We start from the raw sequence: 17735 nt of genomic DNA on the forward strand, positions 1-17735 counted from the left end.
TGTTCTGGTTACCTTTGCAATACACAGCCAGTGTTTTCAAAGATTTAACTCTAATGTGCACATTTTCAATCGTTTGAAGGATGTGCTAAGGTGGAACAAATCCCTCTTTCCTAGTGTTTCCTCATCATTCCTGTCACATCAGTTTGTGACAGTGGAAATGTTTAAGTTGCAGAGCTGCACAGTTTGCTCTGCTTCACTTAATTGCTAAAACTTATGTGAAGAGGGACCCAAAGGAGGAAATGTCAGATCACACTGCATTCATGATAGGAACAGTACTGACGGCAAATCAATTTGATCTGAGCGAAAGTCATAAAAAGAAAGAACGGTAACTCAGTTGTCAAAAATGAAGATTCCTAAATGTAGATTTTAATAGGTAGCCTTCCACCAATACCTTGTTTTGTGGGTTGGACATTATATATAGTGTGTGTAAACATAAATTAGTCAGAGAGACAGCAGCAGTCTGTGTGAGAAACTCGGAGGTGAGTCCAAAGACTACTGAGGCAAGCGGTGATCAAAGATCAACGAGGATCAATTACGTACTGCTGTGAAAGAAGCCAACAAAATATTGATGAGGACTACTGAAGTGTGAGGTTGTCCCATTGGGTTTCTTATCAGAAGGTCCTTAGCAGCAAATGGGAGTTGATTGCATTAAGTTAGCTGACAAGAGGCAATGTCAAACAATTGATTGCCAGTGTTTCGTCAGGTACTGAGGACGTTTTAATCTCGCTCGTGAACGAAGGACACGGAGACACAGAACTTAACTAATTATGCGTTAATGAGCCCGTAATGTAAGTAATCAGGGAAAGAGTCGGCACAGTACAACAAAAGGACGGATGTAAGGTCGGCATGGGTCTCTCATACAAATAGGAGACGTTAGGTTGCTTGTTTGAAGGTGTAATGTGTAAAGTTGTTACTAGAAACAACTGCATAATGTGATTCTAATGTACATATGCAAGTCAGCTGGGGCATTGATGGAGAATCTGTCTCTACACATGACTGCTGTTGCTTCCTTCCTAGGGTTTTGTGTTAAAACACAACAAAAACTTTGTATAATAGCAACTAATTCCAGTGATCAGAATACCTTTCATTTTTAACAACACATTTCAAAGCTCTTTAATCCCCTATTACCTTGGTCTATGTTTAATACTTCAAGGGAAATTAATAATGATTAAGAAACAAACAACAACTTGTCTTGTTTGCGTTGAACAAGGAGATTACTATTATTATAACTTAGTACAAAAGTAGATTTCAAATGTTTTTGCTTTGTAAGGCTCTTTGTAACTTTAGTTTTAGAAAAGGTGCTATATAAATAAAGTCATTTTTCAGTTATTGTTGTCAGGTGTAACAATCTACCTTGAGGAAAAATGCTGAATAGTATTAAGAAATGCTGATTAGACGAGGGAAAATCTCTTCTTTTGGTTATAATTCTGGAGTTTGGCTCAGTTTTCTATAAGAAAATTCCATGTAGTTTTAAGCTAACCGAAAAAAGCTATGATGTGGCCCTTGGATCTCTCTGTTAAGTATAAAATATCATAACTCAAAAGATGATCAAATGAAAAAACAGGGATTGGTAAACAACATCTGCTTCTGCATTTGATTCAAACTCTAGGAACCCAAAACAAGATCGAGATGTTAGAAGACATTTTTATATACGTCCATTACTACACAATGATCATGACATGTTGTGTAACTGCTTCAGTGATCCCTGTTTCTTAATCTGATGAAAACCAGACATTTTGAAAATATGGGTTATTTAAATTCTTTAGAAACTAAAAAGGATATAATAAAGAATGTATGGGTGACGTTACCTGAAATAAAAAGAGTAATTAATTTGTAGTAGAAGAAGTTGTACTACAGTACAAACACAGAATGGGAGGTTCTGATGCTTGTACAGTGCACACTAAAATAGAGTAAGTATCACTGACTCAGTTCATCATGTAAAGGCTAAATAAAAATATATATTTCATATACTTTTTTTTGTCGAACAACAGAGGGCACTGAGTGAGATTAACCAACGTTTCTGAGCACATATGGCAGCTTCCTAGTGTCAAGGTCACAGAGGTCACTGCAGACCTGCTCTACTGTACATCTGTTTCTATTTATTCCATATTACGGAATGAGTAGCGCATCACTTGCTTAATTTGTAGTGTGTACAAAATGAGAAACTTGCCAAAAATTTGCCATGGAAACAGGGAGAGCTGTAATGGACTATGTTGATAGAAAATTATGTCAACAACAATTTTACCTACGTCAAAGATCCGTGTACTCACATTTATATTCAGGTACATTACCGGTAGCTATAGAAACAGGTAGGTTGTATGGCTTCCCTGCAGAAAAACGTTTGTTTGTGTGGTTTCAGTGAGACTGAAGAAAGTGAATTTTATATTTTATTGCAGATTTATATCCACTGTTATAGCGTCCAAACAACCTCACAACTCTTTTTCCCATTTGAATCTTGTTACTGCAATACCTACTTCTCTTTATATATCCCATCTGTACACATCTAACGTAGCTGCACTCACACACAGTGGTTTGATTTGCAAACTGCCCTCAAGGTAGTCATTTTATTCCTCTAAGAGACTTTAAAATGTAACTATCAGATGTTTATCATGACTCTTCCAATTGTTCCTATTAATTCTACTTCATGCTAGCTCTTTGGTTTATTGACTAAGAGTGTTTTTTTATTCTCTCAAATGAGAATAAAGTTACTAAATTATATGACCATAAGGTGATTCATTCTCAACTTCTCCCAATTTGCATTATTCACACAACCCCGTTCCCTTCTGGATGTTTTAAATCTGCCAACCTGAAGGGCCAGAGGAAGGATTCATGTTCTCTACTGTGCAACTAAAGTCCTTTGAATCCTTTATTAGTTTCCTATACTAATTCATTGCCATAATTGTGCTTGATTCGAATATATGTTGGAGTGTGGGCGTCCATAAAGAACAACTTCTATATCTATATGGACAAATCAAAACAGTGGGTCCAGTCATAATGTGTCCGGATATGTTATGTGTTTTGACACGAGACAGATGCTGAATGTCAAACTGTTCACTCACCGCTGAGCCACCTGGCGTCCGGGTCGTGGATTTTAAGGTCTGGACCGAAAACATCCTCTATAGTCACTTTCTTCTTAAGGGCGAGGCTGTCATCTTCACCTGTTGAGTGCATCAGAAAAATATAAATATACAGCCATGAATTAAATGTGACGTACAGCAAGTGTCTTGATGAGGATGTTCTTGAAGAAGTTATCCTTTAATCTTATTCATTTTTTCAAGCATCAAAGTTTGCTAGTTTCAGAGGAAAAAACTACAAAAACAGTTTTTCTTCTTTAGTTGCATTGCTCAGGGGGCTGTAGCCTCATACCAGAGAATGTCAACACCTCACTATATTATACACCTCTTCTCTCTGTAGAAATCACCTCCAACAACTTTTTCCCACTATAGATGGAGCAATTTAGAACAAGGAGCAAACAAGAAAGAGGCCTCTGGTGTTGCACTATTGATCTGAAAGCGTAAGTTCACATCTGCCTGCTTTGTTTTTCAGCAGCGGGGGGACGATTCCTGCCATCAACAAAACCCCAAATGAGATCTGCAGCTGACAGCTGAACTGTAGGTGGAGCGGGTAAGAGTGGTGCACCAGTGAGTTAGTGTGGATGTGAGAAAAAGAGCTTGTGTGAGTCATTTAAGTATCTTCCACCACACCTTAACTCAGGAAACAAGCGGCAGAAACGAGCTGTCTAGATAGTTGACAGCCTGGAGCTACTGCATAAAACAGCACGTTGACAGGATCTTCGGCTGGCTTCGCATTATGACTGAGCGGCGAGATGTGAGTGTGCAAATACGATGTCAGACATTCAGAAGCGTACAACGACTTTGAAGGTTTCTTTTGTCTTGCAAGAGAGAGAGGGGAGAAAGGTAATTTCTAACACAAGGCAAATGGTATATCTGATGCTGTGCCAAACGGATAAATAGTGGGAGCCATTAAGGCATAATCATCTCCATTAAACAGGCCTGAATGGAAGTACACATTAAAAGGCCAATTACCTGGTGAGAGGATGACCCCGCCTTTGTGTAAAACCCGTAAACAATCACAAACAAGAGAAGCTTATCATATGCTAAAACTCCCTGAAACAAGGTAATAAAAAAAATGCAGAGGAGAAAGAGGAATCTTCCAAGTTTGTTTGCAATAAAGGTATTTAAAATATGTGTAAACTCAGGCATGCAGTGTGTGGTGTGTGTGTGTGTGTGTGTGTGTGTGTGTGTGTGTGTGTGTGTGTGTGTGTGTGTGTGTGTGTGTGTGTGTGTGTAGATCATTATAATTTGTTAGTTTTCTAGAAGGCAATCTCAAAATTTCACAGATCTGGCACACTGTATCCAATGATTTTCACACGCTATGTGTTTTCTGATCCATCCATCAGACGCATGTTTCAGATATCTTAACATTTGACAATTAAAATAATCTGTGAAGAGCAGATTGTTGGCAGAAGTATGAGGTTTCTGAATTGCACCTGTGGTGTGTGAAATGTTTTGTTAGTCTTAATTGGAAGTTTGGAAGAATAAATGTGTACTCGGAGACACTATTCAGGGAAATCATGTCGTTTGTTATCAGAACGTCTCAGAAATCTAACAGATTGTAACTACGTATATTCAGTGGAATGTTAGGTTTCATGAGAATTTGGAGAGAATCAAGGGTTTTTGTGTTCAAGATTAAAAGGAGGGCAATTTCACACATTTCATAAATTTTCCCATGAACAATACTAGACTATGGATGTGGAAAACAGAACTACTGTTAGAAGTTTGGTCTGATGCATGAACGCCAGACAACCATGCATCACCCAGTTTTGTGGATGGTTTGTCCAAATTGTGGATGGCAAAAATTGTTTGGGGTGTTACCGTTATGCCAGTTGCACATTTTTAAAGTATTTTCTACTAACAAAATAACAGTAAGTAAGAGGATTATGCATCCTTGGAGGGATGCATCTCAATGATGGCGTACATGTGTGAAAGTCCATGTTTGTGTGTGTGTGTTTGTGTGTGTGTGTGTGTGTGTGTGTGTGTGTGTGTGTGTGTGTGTGTGTGTGTGTGTGTGTGTGTGTGTGTGTGTGTGTGTGTGTGTGTGTGTGTGTGTGTGTGTGTGTGTGTGTGTGTGTTTGTGTGTGTGTGTTGTACATACGAGGGGTCAGCACGATGACAGAGGTGACAATCAGGGAACAGATGATGAGGATGACCAGCAGGGCGATAGCTATTCCTTTCCAGTTCCTCTGCGGTGGAGCACTTCCCACCAGGTCCTGAAAAACAACATTACACATTACATAACATTGATGCAAACAAACAAACACACACACACACACACACACACACACACACACACACACACACACACACACACACACACACACACACACACACACACACACACACACACACACACACACACACACATACATTTTAAAGCATTAAGGGGACTGATATAATGGGTTTGTCGCTACAGGCTGGACCCACACAAGCTGGATGTTGAGCAATGACCTTCCGGTGATGAGTTTCATTTCACATTGGACACACAGAGCTTTAGAGATGATCTTATCATAAATGAAGCAGATGTATTTTGTACAGTCACAGTTGGAGCTAGAGATTGGCCGGAAGACAGCTTATTCTCTGTCAGACAGATGCGGAAAACTCTGCCACTTGTGTGCAGTAAGACTGCATCCTCCATCTGCTCCCCGCTGCTCGCACAAGAAGAGTCCCTGCAGCTTTGCCTGACAGCTGTAGAGGAACTACGACTTCAGCGCAGACACAACAGGCAAATAACGAGCTGCTCTCCTCACACAGCCCAGCAGATGGTGGATGGCTAATCAGCTCAATTCGAAACACATAGACTGCAAAAATCCACAGGATATTCAAAATGTTTTAACTGCACTAAGGGTGGGAGGCGGATATCAGGTAGCCTCTGAAGGCTGATTCCAACACACAGAGCCTAAACTATTTTGATCCAGAAGCAACATTTTAGGGAGCTTTACGGTGTGATTTACCAGATGGGCTTTGTACAAACACACACTTTCATCCACACTTTGAGATACTTTGTCCATTACAAAGCAGCGGGAACTGGCAGCTTTCTAAAATAACTTTAGATGTAAGTTAACCTCATGAACTTCAAACAGTCTCTCACTCCCTTGTGGTGCTGTCACATCAGGTGTCAGCCACGTGTCATGTATTGTTATTCAGAGCACAGTTTAGGCTACTCTGTAATGCCATATTTTAGCATAAGACTAGCCTTATAGACTGTATATGTTTGAATATTCATTAAAATAATGAATGAAATCTCCATCCAAAGGGTTAAAGGTCAGAAATCCGGTTTATTAGAACACACACACACACACACACACACACACACACCCCCCCCCCACACACACACACACACATTAATCTCTCTGGTCACAGTCAGTGAAGAAATTGAGCAGCTTCAGCCACCCGTATCAGTCCAGCTGTTTAAATCCTTGTTACCAATTATACCCGTCTCTGTCTGCCTGCAGTGAGTGGTTATACAGTAGGAAGCAGCTCAGTGAACCATCCACAAGTTAATGAGGGGTGTGTGTGTCCATGGGACAGTAAAACAGACAGCCCGAGATGATGCTACTTTTATAGCTTTCAAGACTTTAAAATTGCTATGTTCTATTTAAATCTTTGAAGTGTACTTTGTGTGTGTGTGTGTGTGTCTGTGTGTGTGTGTGTGTGTGTGTGTGTGTGTGTGTGTTTGTTTGTGTGTGTGTGTGTGTGTGTGTGTGTGTGTGTGTGTGTGTGTGTGTGTGTGTGTGTGTGTGTGTGTGTGTGTGTGTGTGTTTGTTTGTGTGTGTGTGTGTGTGCTTTCACGCTGCCTCTGCGCCTCCTGTCTCTGCACAGTTTGTTTCACAGCGAAGCAAATCAATACTGAAGGCAGTGAGTACACATAGAAAAACAGCAGGCACGCCAATAAGTTTGGTTATTGCTGCAGTGGTAAGGTTTTTTTTTTGCGCTATGGCGTTGATTCATAACATATTAATGTTCCTGAAAGAGATGATGCTGAAGTTGCCTTATATATCAACGATTACCCTAGACCTCTGACTCCGACAAGAGGCTTACCCTTGTTGCAAATAATAGTCATTTATACGTCTTTTCAATACACCTGCACAGACAAAGGCTAAATATTGAGCAGGCATGTGATGTACCGGTCAGGTATCCAGCTCAGTGTAGCCAGTACCTGAAGTAGAGGTGCTAGATTTATAAATGTGACAGCTGGATTAACGCCACATAACAAAAGTGTCACTCAGCAGAATATATCCAGACACTTTGATGCCAGCCTGAGAGAAATGTGAGTAAATATTTAGTTCCGCTTTCCATCCACAACACATTCAGCATGCTTTTTGTACGGGAGCACATGAGGCATATGGTAAAATGATTTCAGACAACCTACTTTTTAAATCTTAAAGACATCTCCCACAATCCCCATGGGCTATTCAGGCTTTGGAAATGTAGGATGCAGACGACTTGAGAAGCAGGAGCATCTTCTCTCCAGCGCTTGGCATTTATGTAAACGGACTCCCAATTACTCAATCAGAGGTCAGGGAGCTTTTCCACAATTCAAATCAATAGACAATCAAATGCAGTTGGACATTTGCCTTTTTCACTGTAAACTCCATCCATAAAACACCATCCAGTTGAAATGGATATGGCCATTAACCTTCACTGTCAATATCCTGGATACATAACACAGACTCGAGAAGGATGTGATCGATGTTTATCGTTCTCCCTGTCACAAGCTGAGCGGTGGTCGACGGAGCCGTCAGAACAGATGTCTGCTATTTAAACCACCCATTCAATTAACAGACGCTCTGGCAGAGTACATTAAGCCAATCATCCGGAGTTTGTTATTATTATTATTATTATTATTAGTTATGTTAATTAACCTAATTTACATCAACTAATTTCTCGTGTTGCAGGGAGATGTAAATATTTAGGGGTAAATGTCCTGTAGGTAACACTGCTTAATCTCTAACAAAGTTTTGAGGAAAATTCCCATATATAAGCAAAACAACTGCAGATAACCTTCTCCATTGACCCTTTTGACGATGAATCAGACCATTTGAAACACTGAAAGAGGTAGTTTATCTGTCTGGGGGTCGGATTATATACTGGTTTGCAATGACCGACCAAGTCTGAAATCGAAAAAAGCTTTTCTGAAATGCCTCACTGGAGGGAGAGATCAAAGAGAGGGGGGAGAGAAGATACATTTAAAATGGAGATACATTCTCTTTTCGAAGGCATTCAAAGTGTTTGCATTTGAAGTACTGCAAGGGTTGAAGGAAGAAATAGATCAAACTTAGGCATTGTAGTTTTGGATAACCACTTAATACTGGCGGTTGTTTAAGTCAGCACCATCTTTGATAAATGTTGCTAAAGCATGGTTTAAAGGGCCCTATCCTATTTTTTGGCAGGAATACAGCTCTCAATCCATACCACAATGCATCAGATGAGTCTTTTGTCTGAGCTCTTGGATCGAATGTGCAAGACTGTGTGGTTAGTTCAATTCTTGTTTGATGCTGTAAAAGCCTAATGTTTAGAATTTTCCAGGTCCACACCTTCTTTGCTTCCAGCAGCTTTCTTGGAAACTGCGTCTCCTCAACCAGGTAAGGGGGGTATTTACCTAAATGATTAACCACCCTAGAAGCGTTTTTACCCCACACACATCAGTGAGCTGCTTCATGTTCATGACAGCTCTCACCTTGTCGACGGCCAAGACTTGAAACTTTAGGTTTTGGAGAATTCATACATTTACTTTTCAGTTTCACATCCGATTTTTCCAACCACTTTAAAATGGGTATCTATTGCATGGTGTGCTGAGTCTGAATCTCTACGTGAGAAAGGACATCAAATACTCTGTCTTGCCTTTGCTAGAGCTGAGAAACTCGCCTCTGGAAATGTTTGGTTGTAGAAGCAATATCCCATTTATATCTTTACGAGAATGGTGAGTGGCAGATTCAAATTTCACCAATACATCCTCTTTATGAGTCTATAATTTAACACCATTATCAAACTAGTTTTGGTCACCTCCTACTTTAGTTCTTAAAAACACAGTCAAGTGAAAGTAGTGAGGTCCAGTGGTCTATGCGTGTCAGCCTTTTGAAGCAAATATTATTCTTAACTTTTTATTAACGCATTAAGTCAGACTATTTTCATTGAGTATGAGAATGAATGCTGTATGTCAACATTCTCTGGTTTTATGATGAAATAGCCTGTCAATTTCAGTACATTTTTAGGACACTCAACTGGGTAAACCTATTTATACAACCATCTGCCGAGCATGTAGATTAAGGTAGAGCTCCTTATTTGTTATTCATTACAGGGTTTAAGTAAACATCATTATGCCACATGGAGGTTTTTTTAAAGGTGGTGCAAAAACAGAGAAAAATATACAATATAGACTCCCACCTTCAAACCCCTACACACACAAACACACACAAACACACACACACACACACACACACACACACACACACACACACACACACACACACACACACACACACACACACACACACACACACACACACACACACACACAAGGGAGAGTGTTACCAAACAGTCTTGCCATAAGCTTACAGAGAGAAATATATAAACACACACACACACAGACACACACACACACACACACACACACACACACTAACACACACAGCACTTCCAAGCAGCCTTGCTCTAGCATATGCTGACAGACAGACACAAACCACACACACACACACACACACACACACACACACACACACACACACACACACACACACACACACACACACGCACACACACCTTTGTATTCAAAACATGGCTTAAAGCAGCACATATTTTAAAATAGTACTGTTCTCTCATACAATCCACCGTTATTAAAATGTCTTTATCCCCGCAGACTGCTTTATTCCTTTGTGCAATGTGGAACATTTCTCCCACCTACTCAAACACAAATGAGAAAGGGAGCTCCAAACTCTCCAAACTTCACTCACATATAACATTTATGAAAATCACCAACACCTCCATTGTTTCCAGCATTTTAAAACCCTAAAGACACATACAGAATTTTACTTTACTTTAGTTGATTTCCCTGATCGACGTATGAAAGAATCCAGTAAACTTCTGTGTTCCCTTGATGTTGACCTTTTCTGAAGAGCTCTTAAGGAGGCAGAAGCAAGTCAGTGTGCGCAGAGGAAATCTTGACCTTTGGCAGCGTTTTCAGACATGGTTGAGATATTACTGGCTGTCTGCATTAAACCATCTCCCTCTGTTAGTCTGTGTGAAGAGTAGGCATGCATGTGGTACAGCTGATAACAATAAAAGCTGCATCAATAAATGAGAAGCAGAGACCATTTTTGCCCGCTTCTCTAAAGACTCCACATCCAAACAAACGCCGTCCATTTAGGTACTAACAAATCCAAAGTGTATAAAATCCCATGAGAGGAAGCAACACATATTTGTTTCAATCCATTTGACACTATTTTCATTCTATTTTGAGTTAAAGGGGCTATAAGAATGAATCATCTATTAGGGTGAAGCTTTCTTTCTTCTTTACTCCCCCAACACTCTCTCTGTAATCCTCTCTTCCTCCCACTTTCCCTTTGTCTAACCATCGCTTTGTCTCTCTGCTTGCTGCTCAAGTGTGAAATGGATCTTTCCTGATCTCCGAGCACCTGGTTTCCAAGGGAACCAAGAGAGTCATTTAAGTCAGATTTGCAGTGAAGGCGATGCTGTGCAGTACAGTGGTGACTAATATTACTGCTGAGTGTCACATGGGAAATGTGACCGGGGGCTCAGAAAATTAATCAACTATCAAATAGGACATGTGGGAATATGGCCATTTGAAACCAAGGCAAACTTCGTAAGACATCATACACTCGACACACGATCTATCACTCCACTGTAACGTAGTAGCAGTCGAGTCAAACTCGAGAGTGAAGCAGCAGCAGCTGCTGGACATGGGGGTAAACTTTTCCTCTGGAACTCCATCAATAAATCATGGGCATTCATGAGTGAGATTAAGAATTCATGCCAGCTGGCTTTTGGTTTATGGATAATAGGGCATCAGCCTTCCCCTGTCTATTCAGACTGTCTTTGTCCACTTTGGAAAATGGAGTGTGAGGTTTATACTCGACTGAGGCGAGGCAAAGAAAACAAAATGTTGTTATCTGTGAATCTATTTGCTGATAAGCGATTGCCTGATAAGTAAATGGAAGAACAAAGTTGCACTGAGGACATGAACAAATCAAAGCTCCTCTTTGGACTGTGCAGTGTAAGCCCAATCACAACACATCAACATCTGATTAAAGACCATAAGATGGTAAATAAGACATCATTCAAAGTAAGCTCACCTGTGCAGTTGTTCTGTACAGGTTTCTAACAGAATAGGTATGAAAGAGCTCAGTTATCAATTATCATGATCAAAAATGGTTTTAAATTAAACATACAGCTCCGGAAAAAATGTTGAGACCACTGCAGCATTATCAGTTTCTACGGATATACTATTAAGGTATGTCTTTGAGTTTAATTTTTAATTTAATTTTTATTGTATTTCTAAACTACTGACAACATTTCTCTGTGTTGGAATTCAACAGACACTGGAATGGCGGCCATACATGTAGAGATTGAGATTTAACAAACATTTGGAGTGGTCTCCTAACTTTTTCCGGAGCCGTATTTTCTTTAGGTTTAGGGATGTCGTTTTAAATACATGGTTTAATTAGAACAAAATAAATCAAATTGCAAGAAATGCTGGGTTATGTATAAGTGACCAAATTGTTTGTTTAGTTTTAGAAAAGTATTTTTGTAATGTTATAGAAACTTTATTCAAATATGTGAATGTAGACGTTACATTTCATACCAGACATAAACACTGGTCTCCTGGTAAAAGTATTTCGTTTTTTTTGACTCACCTCGACATTCTACATACACAGACTAAAAACAAACCTAATCCCTCAAAGCAGACTCTTTATGTAGGAACATCATTTTTAGGACCAGGTTGAGTTAAAGAAAAACACAACCCTGCCATATTATGACTGAACGAAGTTGGTATAAAAATGTTAGCAAACCTGAATTCTTTTTAATAAATCCAGCTCATATTCTTCCATAAGATTGGCAGTTTTCCTTTTTAAATCAATAGTAATAGTAAATATGATAATGAAACGTTACAGCAATATAGTAGTATTAGAAGTAGAAGTAGTGCTGGTGGCGCCACATATACAGTATATTGATGAGGGAAGTAAGATAAACGGCAATATGTTGTTCTTTCAAAGCAAGTTAAAAAAATGTTTAAATGATTTAGTCTGCTGCCTTTTATGCCATTATCTGATTTCACCTGGGTATAAATAATTCAATATCTGATGACATCCTTCTCCTTTTCAATGGCTCAGACACTTCAATTTTTCCAGTCAGCCGCAGTATCCTGTCTGTTGACAATCTTAAATTAAGTTACACCGAGCCAGTATGTCTCATTTAAAAATACCATAAGAGCCGCACTTGTCTTATTGTCAGGGTGGATAGAATTACTGGACTGGAGAAGGAGGGAGGGATCTGTTCTATAACTTCCAAGATTGTGTGTGTGTGTGTGTGTGTGTGTGTGTGTGTGTGTGTGTGTGTGTGTGTGTGTGTGTGTGTGTGTGTGTGTGTGTGTGTGTGTGTGTGTGTGTGTGTGTGTGTGTGCCTTTGCCAATTAAAGGGAACTACTACCATGTAAAAACTGTCAAAAACCTATAAATACAACCCATATGAAACAATAAATTACAATAAACATACAACTTTAATGTAAAAATACTAAGAATCTACAGCTCTGCATGTGACTTTAATAAACAGTATCTACAGGAACTTAAATGACAAAATATACCTCGCTAATAAACAATAGTATAGCAGAAGTTAATAGAACAGAAAAAAGGCTTCAAAACAGATCCACTGCTTGATATTCTAAATGTTTTATTTTTCAGAATCAATATAAATAATTCAGCAATTGCAGTAGAGAGCCAGCAAAAGTTACTAGTGGCCTGACCAGAAAGCACTATTCAAAAACATTTCAATGAAAATACTGCTCTGTTATTTTTGACATGTGTCACAAGAACAACAATGTTTTCCACAGCATGTTGCTCATTTTTGCAGCAAGAATATACTTCAACAAAAAGCAGCAAGTGATGAAAAGTTTCTCTTTCAAAATTCTAAAAACAGAGGCCGATTGGAGAAGCTTGAAATGACTTTGATTATTAAAGTGATCACTGAAGTCCCCAACAAAATCACAAATTACTTTTTTCTTGAATATTACATGTTCAGTCTGAGTGGAAACACACACATTTGGCAAATCAAATGTATCATCTGTTATGTTTTCCCAACAAAGAAAAACTATAGCAAAGTGGCTTTGCTAGAGAGTTATTATGGAGAGGCTAGTGTGTTGCCATAATTGATATTTTGTTGATTTGGGTGACTTTTTCTAAAGTTAATTGTTTAAAAGAATCTACAGACAAAGAGTTAATCCATCCCAATCTGTTTACAGTATAAACAATAGTGTGCTTTAGAGATAGAAGTGAAAATCTGAGGGAGGATATTCATAAAAGCGGGAAAAGTGAGTCACTGTGACAAAAAAAGATGAAACATGGAGCAATCAGAAAATATTTTCTGGGCTTTGTGTTTCTTTTCATTGGGCTTTTTTAAGAATTAATAACATGTCATCCAAGAGTGTGTGAGACTGAGATGGAGATGAGAAAGTAAAAATGTGATGGTGCTTACGCCTGCCCACGACGAGAAAAACGCACGGCTGACCAAAATAACTGTTTCTCAGAGGATATAAATTATCACCTGCCTCTGGACAAAACTGGCATGGTATCTTTAAATTATCACAAGAACTGTTGCGCAAAACAACATGACTAAAATCCCTTCAAAATGTTTCAGGTTATTTGTTCGCCTTTGTTCTTTCTTTTTTTTTTTTACAAATTAATTGTCCTCTTTAAATGTCCCTGCAAATAAAATCCATTCTGACTTAAAAGAAAGATAAGAGACCCATTATCCTTTCAGAATAATTATGTGCAGAGGGGGGAAAAAAATCACAAAAACATTCAAATTTAATTTAATTACAGCAGAGCCTTCCCAACTCATCCATTATGAAACAGGTCTCCTTATACTGCATGACTCACCCTTGATCCCCTCAGTCTGGATAGGTGCTTATGTCTTTAATGAAAGTACATGTACCCTGTTGCTGGAAATGAAATACAGTAAAGGGACCTACCTTGAACAGGACATTGACCTGGAGTATAAAAGCAGTATTGGAGCATATATAATCTTGAACAACAAATTGAGAGCTACTGTACCACCTTTCAAACATCAGCAAAGATATGGGGAGTTTATAGTGCTCAACAATAGAGAGGTTACTTTACCAGATAGAAGGAGGTGAGATACGACAGCACAAATGAAGACAGCAGCGTTTTTAAGTTTAGCAGATAACATAGCATGATTTTATTCACTTATATTGTCAGGTTTAAGCTGGATAAATGGCCAAGAGCAAAAAAAAGCTCAAGTGCTTGATAAGCTTCACTGACAGCAGCTGTGATGTTGCCGTCCGGAGGCTCCAGAGTTCAAATCTCAGATGTGCTTCTCGACTACACGGTACTTCCTGTGCTTTGATATACTAGTCTCTCTGCCTCGTCTCTTCGCATCACTAAAGAGTAGACGCAAAGGCTGGCATTTGCATTTGAAACTGATATTACCCACCAACAAGGTTGCTGTTTAAGCTAAAATGATGGGAGGGTGATGGGGGGGGGGCATTATATTTTCCGTGCTCCCTATTCAAAAGGAAATGGAGTCGTTTGAACAAACTGTGGAAACTGAAAAGGGTTCGAGACTCAAGCCAATTAAGATGCAGCTTTCCTTTCCATTGAAGAAGCTAAAATGAGCACAATAATAGTGTCAGGTGTGTATGACATGTGCAGATGAGCATATGTGCATTTCACCAAAAAAGTGAGCTTTCTTTTTCAAGTTTGACATCTGATTTCCTCTCAACCTTCAATAGATGCTCATGCGGCGTCTTTTATGATTTTCAACATGGTTGAGCAACTGTTGTACTGCTGTCGACTCTGCACTCCCGCTTTCATAAATGTCTGAATAGGACGCAAAAAAGAAACACTTTACACTTAAAATATTCAAAAGGTGCCATTCAAGATACAGGGAAAAGATCTTCACATGTTTTGAAAGTGCACTAACAAAAGGAAAGCAACAAAATCCAGGTGAGGTACTTCAAAATGTTCTTTGAGAAATATGAAATGAAATTATTTCCTGCCAATGATGAACACTGATGAAACTGACCTTTTTTAAAGTCCTAGCGCAGATTTTAAAATGTAAGAGCCAAACACGTAAAAATCAACATCTATTATGCAACTAAATTTCTCAATGTCGATGAGCAAACATGAGTTTATTTCTGTGAAGCACCTTTAAACCTCAATTATGGTATCACTCCCAACGGCTCAGTTATGTAAAACAAGAAGTGGATTGTGCCATTACATCACTTTGCTCTATGGCCTCATACAAAAAACAATTTAAACTCAGTGAGCTGACAGGACAATGCAGAGCAGTTAACACCCACTCTGTCTTTTCTCTCTCACACATAAACACAGGGTTTTCTTCCTTGCCTGCGCAAACTTTAATCCTTGCTTCAGTACCAAAACAATTTGATTTTTGTGTCTAAAACTAAATACAAAAACCCCTGAGCAGCAGAAGCATGTTCTCATATTGTCAAAGTCAATTTGTCCATGACAACAGGACACCACACAGCCTGTTATGGAAGAGATGCTACACCTGTGGGCTAGGTTACAACAGGAGTTCATTAAATATGTATGCAGAAGTTTAGAAGTTGGTGCATACCTTCAAACTGCAGCAGTGAACCATATGTGGGAATTTAAAAAGGCACATTTATAAACAATTCCCAACTGCAAACGAAGATTATTCGAATACATCGCTTATATTGTGAATATCAGCTGTGTTCGCCGATCTTCTACACACACGCGCACGCGCGCGCGCTTGATAAGAGAAATACTGTTACGTTAAACGGACTCGCAGCAAAAGGGAGATATCTACTCGTCTGAAATCTTACCTGATCCGGCTGCTGAGCCGCTTTCACCGGCCCGTTCGCTTCTTTTCCAGAAGTCATGACGGTAACAAAAAAAAAGAGAGGAGAGAGAATGGAGGGAAGAGGAAGCGCGCGGCGTCCGCTGCTGACAGGTGCAGAATAATGAAGCGAGGAGAGAAGTAGACCAGAGGGGAGAGAGAGGCGAGAGGAGAGAGGGTGTGGGTGAGCGAGAGAGGGAAATAGAGTGTGTGTGTGTTTGTGTGTGTGAGAGAGAGAGAGAGAGAGAGAGAGAGAGAGAGAGAGAGAGAGAGAGAGAGAGAGAGAGGGCGAAAACAAAGTGTTCGGGGATATCGAATGATTTTCGCGAGAATAATGGGAGACCGTGGGTGCAGACAGCGCGAGGTTCAGACCGTGGACAGCCATGATCATGTGGGTGGTCCTGATTGTCTTTCAGAGCAGCAGTTTCATCACCACAGCTCAATCGGCTTCTATAACTCACACATATAACGTGCATGTTTTTGGACTTGTAATAAGGACTAAGCATTTATTTGGAGACAAGAATCAGAGACTAACATCCTGTCAAATGCAACAGCTATCAAGTTATTTTTTACAGGATAATTTCACAAAAAAATTCTTAGAATTGTAACTGTGCCGTGAAACAATAGACATGAATAGAAATGGAAAAAGAAGCAAAAACTGAACTAAAAGCAGTCTTCTTTGTTAACAAAACTTTCAGCTCCAGGTGCAAAATTCTCAGCAGCACACAATGAAACTGCAGCCATTTCCATCTCTGCCTTGACATTTTTCCCTTTTCTCTTTTTGGCCCCCTCCAGTGTAATACAAAGGAGAGCTCAAGGTTTTGCCCTTCCCACCTGGACCTATATTTAGTTGTACCGGGCTCCACTCCCCGCCGCTGTGCTCCGAGCTCGAAGCTACTGATAATATGGAGAGCTGTCAGTTCGGATCAGATTGCACAGTGGGCACTCATTACTGGCAAGTCCATTACACGGGAAATGGAAACAGGAATCAATGCAAGAAGAACAAAATACTTTCAGGTATCAGTGGAGTTCTTGTCGGGTGTGATTTTGAGTCTTATCTTAAGTAACGTATGACTTACTGGGTTCTGTGCATTTCAGATTCTGGAGCAGAACCCATAAAAATCATATTCTCTCCACTGTATTCTGTGCCAATACTGCTGTATTGCCAATAAAACAAAGGACTGCTGCTGGCCTGGCTCTTGAGAAGCAGTGCTACCGTCCTCCCACATAGAGCAGAAATAGTTCCAGTTCATAGCAAAACATTGTTTGTGCTCTTACCGTGTGTCACATCTCGGCACACACAATCCGCACGGCCTTTTTGTGTTGCATGCGTGTACACAAGTACACACAAACACACATGAAGCCTTCTCGTTCTATAGAAAGCTTTTCCTTCAGAAGCCCTGCACATTCTCTGCAGAGCTCCTGGCCTTTTGAACCCATCATCTGTTGGAGGAAAAGGAACTGAACTATCTCGGATAAGGAAGAAAGAAAGTGATGTGAGTCAGCAGGAGAGAGGAGAATGTTTTGGCATAGGTATGAGGGAAAGAAGACTCCCTTGTCATTATAATGTCTTGGGTGTAATGC

General features: G+C 39.7%; 1 protein-coding gene across 4 annotated transcripts in view; it reads right to left on the minus strand.

Annotated features, from left to right (window-relative positions):
• Positions 1 to 17735, minus strand: part of LOC134865760 (dipeptidyl aminopeptidase-like protein 6) — an 84358-nt gene that overhangs the window by 18811 nt on the left and 47812 nt on the right. For 3 of the 4 annotated variants that reach the window (XM_063885460.1, XM_063885458.1, XM_063885461.1), the window contains 2 exons: positions 5176 to 5290; positions 3060 to 3158 (listed from right to left, as the gene is read on the minus strand). In XM_063885460.1, the coding sequence (XP_063741530.1) occupies positions 3060 to 3158; positions 5176 to 5290 (214 nt within the window). Of the gene's footprint in view, positions 1 to 3059; positions 3159 to 5175; positions 5291 to 16137; positions 16359 to 17735 lie in introns of those variants that run through there. The other variant, XM_063885459.1, reaches the window with a different exon arrangement.

Source organism: Eleginops maclovinus, chromosome 6, assembly GCF_036324505.1.
Source record: "Eleginops maclovinus isolate JMC-PN-2008 ecotype Puerto Natales chromosome 6, JC_Emac_rtc_rv5, whole genome shotgun sequence".
Taxonomy (NCBI): domain Eukaryota; kingdom Metazoa; phylum Chordata; class Actinopteri; order Perciformes; family Eleginopidae; genus Eleginops; species Eleginops maclovinus.